At 40.2% G+C, this 8,785-nt stretch overlaps 1 protein-coding gene across 1 annotated transcript; it reads left to right on the plus strand.

Annotated features, from left to right (window-relative positions):
* The first annotated feature begins 435 nt into the window (after window positions 1-435).
* On the plus strand, window positions 436-8,248 carry LOC141110953 (olfactory receptor 6N1-like). Its single transcript, XM_073602814.1, has 3 exons — window positions 436-1,345; window positions 7,742-7,834; window positions 8,163-8,248. The coding sequence occupies exons 1-3, from the start codon at window positions 436-438 to the stop codon at window positions 8,246-8,248; spliced, it is 1,089 nt and encodes a 362-aa protein (XP_073458915.1).
* The last annotated feature ends 537 nt before the right edge of the window (window positions 8,249-8,785 follow it).

Raw genomic sequence — 8,785 nt, forward strand, 5'->3', positions numbered from 1 at the left:
TAGCAAATTACTGTGAAATGCTATTTTTATCTGTAATAACTACGTTGATGAATTCAGGATATAAATTACAATGGATCCAGTGAGAATTACAGCAGGGATTTGTAATCCCCAAATACAGTAAAATATTTAAATACATCTTATAAATGTATCTCTAATTAGTCTTCAAGCTTCTAAGCAGACCATGACTACCACAAGCCACCCAGTCAAACAATTTACCATACAAAAGCTTTTCCTGCAATGTGAACACAAAGAATAAATTACCCATTCTACAGCAAAAACACGCCATAGCTCTTGGCTTTTACTTCTCACAGGAGCTTTGAAGATCATAGAGCAAATATTTCATGCAAAATACATAACACCTGTATACTCGGCAAAGTAAAATTATAGTCTCATCATTTTGTTTGAACCAGTATTGTTACTAGCTGTTATAATAAAATGAAGGAAGACAACTATTCAAGAATTACTGAAGTTTGGCTAACTGGAATAGACCACCTGCAAAGCACTAGAATTGTTCTCTTTATTTTTTTTCTTATTATGTACGTGATGATACTAACAGGAAATCTTCTAATAATTTCAGTCATCACATCTGAACATTGTCTTCATTCTCCAATGTATATTTTCCTATGTAGTTTATCCTTATCAGAAGTTTTATTTACTACCAATCTTATTCCTAAATTTTTACATGTTTTATGGGAGAATGGAGCTGCTATCCATCTAGGAAACTGTCTTGCACAGTTTTATTTGTGTGGATCATTGGGAGCAACAGAGTGCTTGCTGTTTGCATCCATGTCCTATGATCGATATTTGGCTATTTGCAAACCACTCCATTATTGTTCTGTGATGAGTTTTGCATTTTGTGTCAAACTTGTTCTGTTCTCATGGGCATGGGCCTTTACTAGCATGTCAATCACATTAATAATGGTTGCACAGCTACAATTTTGTGGACCTAAAATTATCGATCACTATTTCTGTGATTTTGCTCCCATACTAGAACTTTCTTGCTCAGACACCTATGCAGTTGAAATAGAGACCTTCATGTTTACATCTTCAGTGGCACTCTTACCATTTTTATTTGTTATTGCAACTTACATTTGCATTATTACTACTATTCTGAATATCCCTTCATCCACAGGTAGATGGAAAACATTCTCCACATGCAGCTCCCACCTGGCTACAGTGTGCACATATTATGGAACACTTATTAGTCTTTATGCGATACCCACACATACCTTTTCAAGCACAGTTAGTAAGACTTTATCTCTTATTTACACAGTTGTCACTCCCATGTTCAATCCCATAATATATAGCCTGAGAAACAAAAATATTAAATTAGGTGTGCAAAAATGTTTGAGAAAATGTCTGATAAGAAAAAAAAGTCATTTCTTGGGCCACTTCACACCTTAACCTTGTGTGACAGTAGGAGGCCCTGCCACTGGGAAAATGTTTAGAAAAAGGAAGTTTGCCTTCCTTTCCAGTTTTGCTTTTCCTGCGGTGTTTTGAGATGTATTCCATTGTCGTTTACCTCTCTCCTTTTTTTTTTTTTTTTTTTAGCAATTTTTCCCATTATTACTTTTTATGATTCTTTCCATCATCCAATCTTACCATATGCATGAGGCTTGATATTAAACTACATGATTAGTTATTAATTTACTCCAACATACAATACATATACAAGTTCCTATGAACCTAATCTGACTCTCTTTTGTGATATATATTCATTAACTAGATATTTCCTACCTTTGTGTTGTTGAGCATATATATTTGTATTTTTTTGACTTTTTCAGATTTAGAATTTTGTGTATAGTCAATTACCAATTGCTAGACTTATACATACAATTATATTTTCTATAACATAATTTTTTTACTGTTCATTCAAGCTTTTCTGTAGCCCCATATTATACATATTTCTTTTTTTGTTTATTTTTTGGATGGGGCTGCTCATATTTTATATCAGTGATTGCTCCAACAATTTGACTAGTTTGAATTTATACTCATTTTTCTTTTCTTTTTTTACTTCTATTTCTTTTCCATCATCTTTACATTCTTTTGTATCATGTGGCAGCCAATGATGCACTTAAAATCTCCCCTGTCTTGCTCAGAACTCCCATCCTGCGATTAAGCTCCGGTGGGTGAAGCAAAATGCATTGGGGGGCATGGCCTGGCTGGAGTCCAGACTGAGGATGCCACTCTTTCTTTCACATGGGTCTGCTTTGTGATGTGCTGCACATGGACACATGTTATGCCTTGCTGAAGCATTGAGGCGGGACAGGCACCCATCTGTTTTGGTGATTTCTACCTACCTCACTTATTTGCTTAATGATAAATAAAATAAGTGATTATAACCTTTTGCCTGTATAAGAATGTAGCCAATGCTTTTGCATCTATTACCATTAAAATCAATAACCAATGACAACTGTGCTAAAAAATAAAGATCTAATTTAATTCACACAGAGAAGAAAATGTTTGAGTAATCAATTATAACCAAATATAATGTAGATGATAAACCTTAAAAACAGTGATGTTACAAATACAGTGTTGCCAATGGACAAAGACAATTACAGAAAGAGGAAGTTACACACCAAGAAAGTAAAGGAGGTACATTACACAGAAAAAACCTTATGTTCCCAGGCTGCTTTGAGATCACGAGTCAAAGAGACAGAGCCAGAGGTCTGTATTCTGATATATATACTTGCAAAGCCCACCCCTCCTCACCCCCTTCCAGGTACAGACACTCCCTCTCACATATGCGAAGACATTGCTACATTCAGTCCGGGGGTGGGGAGTAGGGATGAGCAGAACACCCCCGGCTCACAGCAGAACTTGCGAACAGGCAAAAAATCAGTTCAAACACGTGAACACCATTAAAGTTTATGGGACACGAACATGAATAATCAAAAGTGCTCATTTTAAAGGCTTATATGCAAGTTATTGTCATAAAAAGTGTTTGGGGACCTGGGTCCTGCCCCAGGGGACATGTGTCAATGCAAGAAGAAGTTTTAAAAATGGCTGTTTTTTCGGAGCAGTGATTTTAATAATGCTTAAAGTGAAACAATAAAAGTGTAATATTCCTTTAAATTTCGTACCTGGGGGGTATCTATAGTATGCCTGTAAAGGGGTGCATGTTTCCCGTGTTTAGAACAGTCTGACAGCAAAATAACATTTCAAAGGAAAAAAGTCATTTAAAACTACTCGCGGCTATAAATGAATTGTCGGTCCGACAATACACATAAAAGTTCATTGATAAAAATGGCATGGGATTTCCTCACTGAGGAACCCCAAACCAAAATAAAAAAAACGCGTGGGGTCCCCCTAAATTCCATACCAGGCCCTTCAGGTCTGGTATGGATATTAAGGGGAACCCCGTGCCAATTTTTTAAAAAAAATGGCATGGGGTTCCCTCTCAAAATCCATACCAGACCCTTCAGGTCTGGTCAGGTATGGATTTTAAGGGGAACCCCGCACCAAAATTTAAAAAAAAATGGCGTGGGGGGTGGGATCTGGGGGTCCCCTTGTTAAAGGGGGCTTCCAGATTCTGATAAGCCCACCGCCCGCAGACCCCCACAACCACCGCCAAGGGTTGTGGGGATGAGGCCCTTCTCCCCATCAACATGGGGACAAGGTGCTTTGGGGGGCTACCTCAAAGCACCCTGCCAATGTTGAGGGCATGTGGCCTGGTACGGTTCAGGAGGGGGGTGCTCTCTCATCCCCCCTCTTTTCCTGCGGCCTTCCAGATTGCGTGCTCGGATAAGGGTCTGGTATGGATTTTTGGGGGGACTCCACACCATTTTTTTTATTTTGGTGCGGGGTTCCTCTTAAAATCCATACCAGACCTGAAGGGTCTAGTATGGATTTTGAGGGGGACCCCCACACCTTTTTTTTTTAATTTTGGCGTGGGCTTCCCCTTAATATCCATACCAGACCTGAAGTGCCTGATATGGAATTTAGGGGGACCCCCATGCCATTTTTCTTTAAACTTTGGTGCGGAGTTCCCCTTAATATCCATACCAGACCTGAAGGGACTGGTATGGAATTTAGGGGGACCCCCACGCATTTTTTTTTTTAATTTTGGTTCGGGGTTCCCCTGTGGGGAAATCCCATGCCGTTTTTATCAATGAACTTTTATGTGTATTGTCGGACCGACAATTCATTAATAGCCGCGAGTAGTTTTAAATGACTTTTTTTCCTTTGAAATGTCATTTTGCTGTCAGACTGTTCTAAACACGGGGAACATGTGCCCCTTTACAGGCATACTGTAGACACCCCCCCCCCCCCGGTACGAAATTTAAAGGAATATTACACTTTTAGTGTTTCCCTTTAAGCATTATTAAAATCACTGCTCCCGAAAAAATGGCCTTTTTTTAAATTTTATTTTGCATTGATACATGACCCCTGGGGCAGGACCCAGGTCCCCAAACACTTTTTATGACAATACCATGCATATAAGCCTTTAAAATTAGCACTTTTGATTTCTCCCATAGACTTTTAAAGGGTGTTCCGCGGCTTTTGAATTTGCCGGGAACACCCCAAATTGTTCGCTGTTCGGCGAACTGGCGAACAGCCAAAGCTCATCCCTAGTCGGCACTCAGGATGACATCCAACTCATGTTCGACCCGAACATAAAGCCTATCCCTAGTGGGGAGATGAAGATTGTTCTCTTATATTTGGTCAACTGAGGTCATCACCTGTCATAAAAAGACAGACAGCCCCAGCTGCCTTCCTTCCACCCCATCACTTCAAATTAGCCTTTTAAAGAAATGACAACCCCCACAGAGTATCACACCATCAGATAGCCACATAAATCCAAGGCTGGTTATAATGTCCTTTTATTACAGCTGTTCTCAAATTGTCCAGTCCCTGGAATTTTTTTAAAACTGACCCCTATCAAAAGTTCACAATACTATTTATTTCAGGTAAAAATATCAATATTTCCACATAATTTCCCCCTGAAGTTCATTCTTGAACTTATGCCCTACCTCAATGATTTTGCACCCACCCATGACAGCTCGGAAGGCCCAACCCCCCAACCACCACCACTGCGGCCTCCTCTTCTTTTCTTGAGCATGAAGCAAAGATGTTCTGGTGCCTCTGAAACTTCACATCTGGACCATGAATGCCTATGCTGCAATGTTTTCTTGCCCCTCAGCCTTGGAAGAGCGGAACTCCAACATCGATGGTGGGATCCTGGCATCTTTTAGTCCCATAACTTGGGATTGCTGTGTGATGTTTGCAAAGATTTGATCGGACCGGAGATTGCACTTTTCAACATGGTTAAGGAAAGTCCAGTCGTTGCACCTTTGTCTCACGCTATGGCATGGTGGCTGTTGTTGCTTCTTCAGGTGGTGGTAGGGAGGGCCTCCGGACAGTCGTGCATCAATACAAAAAGAAAAAGGGAGAATGTCAGTGTACAGTTATTGGAGGAAGACAGGGGCAGCGGTTTGGCCATTAAGACTAAATACTCATAAGGGTTATAATGTAGACAGGTAAAGTGAGGTCCCCACAGGGTGCAGAGTCCAAGTCACAGCCGATATTTGACAGAGCCCATGAAGATAGGGCTAGTCAATGCTGCATGGCAGTGCCAGGTCCCAGTCCATGGGTTCAACACACCTGCTCACGGGGTTAAGATAAAAACAGTAGACACACTGAGGGATGTAAAATTACAATAAGGCATAAGACCCGGATGTCCAGGGATACCCTGGTTTCAACGGTTGTGAAATATGGTACTCTCAGGAAACCATTATAAGCCTGTGGGTCCCCACCCGACTTCTGAAGCTGAGTCAGGCAGGAAGGTCAAAGCCTTACAATTCACAGCTCATCTCTGATATTCAAACAAAAGTTCCAGAAGATGAATACATTTACTTTTAAAGGTATAGGGGAAAATTATCAGCTAATAAACTGGTAACGTCACAAAGTAATTAAAGATAAGAATATGAAACAAAGAAAGTAGAAAAGAGAAAGAAGAGAAAAAAATAAGCATAAATAAATAAATAAATTAATATAATACAAGTTTAATGCTGCTTCAACCAAGAATGTTTATCACACACATTTCACTTTATGTCAATTGTCAAAGAGCAATGATTCTGTATTCATATATTTTTTCTTTTTTTCACAATACATAACTGTCCTGAAAAATTATTATAAAGTGCCTTGAAAAATAATACGTTGCAACTGTTACAGCAGCAACTTAGCAGCAGCAAAAAAAAAAAAAAAGAGAAAAAAAAAAATAAAAAATAAAAATAGATAACTCCTCTCCCACATTAGTGATCAACAGGTGAACAGGATCACTGTCACTATAAATTTGCAAGTCAGGTACAAAAAAATATTGAAAATAAGAGAATAAAAAAGCTGTTGCCAAAAAAAAAAAAACTTTTAGAATTTAGTCAAACCTGACTGCACTTTATTACTCAAATTTAGAGGCTTCTCCCTAAAATAGAAAAAAAATCAAAAATATAACGTCTTTTTTTCCTCTAACTTTATATTGTTTGTTACCCAAATCAAGACAGCAAACAGGGTGGAGTTTAGGAAAGCTGGGGCCCTAGGACTGAACCTAAATAAAATTTTCCCATTAACCACTTCCCTACCCGCCCATATGATGTCATATGACGTCCACAGGTGGGATCTCCCATCCTGGGCGGGCATCATATGACATCCTTGGCTTCCTGGCAGTATAGGGGGTGCTGCATCACTCGGGAGCAGATGGGCATGCACGGCAGCTGTGTTGTCTGTTGGGCACCCGCAATTGCTGGTGACAGAGCAGGAAGGTGGATCTGTGAGTGTAAACACACAGATTTACGTCCTGCCAGGAGAGAAGAGACAGATCGTGTGTTCCTAGTATATAGGAACACCGATTGGTCTCCTCCCCTAGTCAGTCCCACCCCCCCAGTTAGAATCACTCTCTAGGTAACACATTTAACCCCTTGATCGCCCCCTAGTGTTAACTCCTTCCAGTGACATTTACACAGTAATCAGTGCATATTTATTGTCATAAACCATTGTCAATGGTTCCAAAATAGAGTCAAAAGTGTCCGATCTGTCCGCCGCAATGTCACAGTCACGATAACCACCATTACTAGTAAAAAAAAAAAAAAATTATAATAAAAATGCCGTAAATCTATTCCCTATTTTGTAGGCGCTATAACTTTTGCGCAAACCAATCAATATACGCTTATTGCATTTTTGTTTTACCAAAAATATGTAGAAGAATACATATCAGCCTAAAAAGAGGAAAAAAATTGTGTAAAAAAAAAATTGGGATATTTATTATAGCAAAAAGTAAAAACTATTGTGTTTTTGTAAAAATTGTCGCAAAGGTGATCAAATACCACCAAAAGAAAGTTCTATTTGTGGGGAAAAAATTATAAAAATTTAATTTGGGTACAGTGTTGCATGACTGCGCAATTGTCATTCAAAATGTTACAGCGATGAAAACTAAAAACTGGCCTGGGCAGCAAGGGGTGAAAATGCCTGGTATTGAAGTGGTTAAGAAACCTTAGCTTGAGATATTTGGATTAATCTATTTTGATCTTGAGATATCACCCAAATCGTCCACTCCAGCCAGGTCCTACCCTTTTCCCCACTAGGTGATCCCCGAAAAACTAATTTATTTAGGGAAGCCTACTCTGCCTCCTCCTAAAACTTTACCTCAGCCAGCTCCATCAGATAATTCCCCCTGCAGCTATTACCTTTTTGTACCACCTCCTCCCCTTAGATTATAAACCACTTGAGCAGGGCCCTTCTATTAAAGCCCTGCACAAACTGTTGGTGCTGTCTAAATCCTGTTGCCCAAAGTCTAACTACCAAACTTTTAACTCTGCCCCAAATCCCAAAGGAAGTTTCAGTAGGTGTAAGGGGGTGTCAGTTTCGATATAAAGCCTTTTCTCAGGGGTAATAGGGATAGGTCCTGGTGTTCCTGCTTTATCCATGTCAAGGACAAAAGAAGATGCACAATAGACTTCCGTGGTAGTGTACTGCACTGAATACAAATTAATCTGATGCTGAATACAGTGCATAGCTAGATGTGTGATACCAGCACCAGTACCTTGGCCTCAAGTATTTTTAACTTTGTTTAGGACAAGTGGGGACACTACCCCGGCATCCATTAGACATAACCCCTTCCTGTGCCAGCATTTCTGTCTCATGGTTCTGTCCTGTTTTCCTTGACATAGCACAACTACTAGCACCCATCTGTATCAATCATCTGAGGTTGTCCAGATTCATGGACCATCAGAACTTGATGTACTCTAGGGTGTAACACAGAAGAATCTGATAGGATAGTACCCAAATTGACTGAGGTATATGCACAATGTTCAGTCCCGGCAATCACAGATAAGAACAGAGCAAGTCAGGTTCTGACAACCATGGAACTGAGTCATCCACCAATCCATAAGACTCATAGTATGCTTGCATACTACCCCCACCTGCCTGTCTTTGCAAAGTGGAAATAGTCCCACTGAGAAAGAGGCAATCACTTCTCCAGGGTCCGGGAGCACCTCTCATTGTACCTGGGTGCTGGACAGAGCAAGTTGGATTTCCTAACCCCTACACCGACATGTAGCACAAGACCTCCCATTGGGGAGGCTCCCAATGTGTTCCTGAGTATCTCCAGCTCAATAGTGTTTAAGGCGCCCAGTGCCCCAGTGCGCCCAGTGCCACATCCCCGGCTCTAAAGGCAGTCTCCATTAAGCCTCTCTTTAACCTAAGTATGGAAAATAGTCTGAATACCCGGATTGAAAACAACCTTTCAAGGCCGCATACCTTTTACCTTCTTTATCTATGCGGCAATCAGGCA

The sequence above is a fragment of the Aquarana catesbeiana genome, linkage group LG01 (assembly GCF_042186555.1).
Source record: "Aquarana catesbeiana isolate 2022-GZ linkage group LG01, ASM4218655v1, whole genome shotgun sequence".
NCBI lineage: Eukaryota > Metazoa > Chordata > Amphibia > Anura > Ranidae > Aquarana > Aquarana catesbeiana.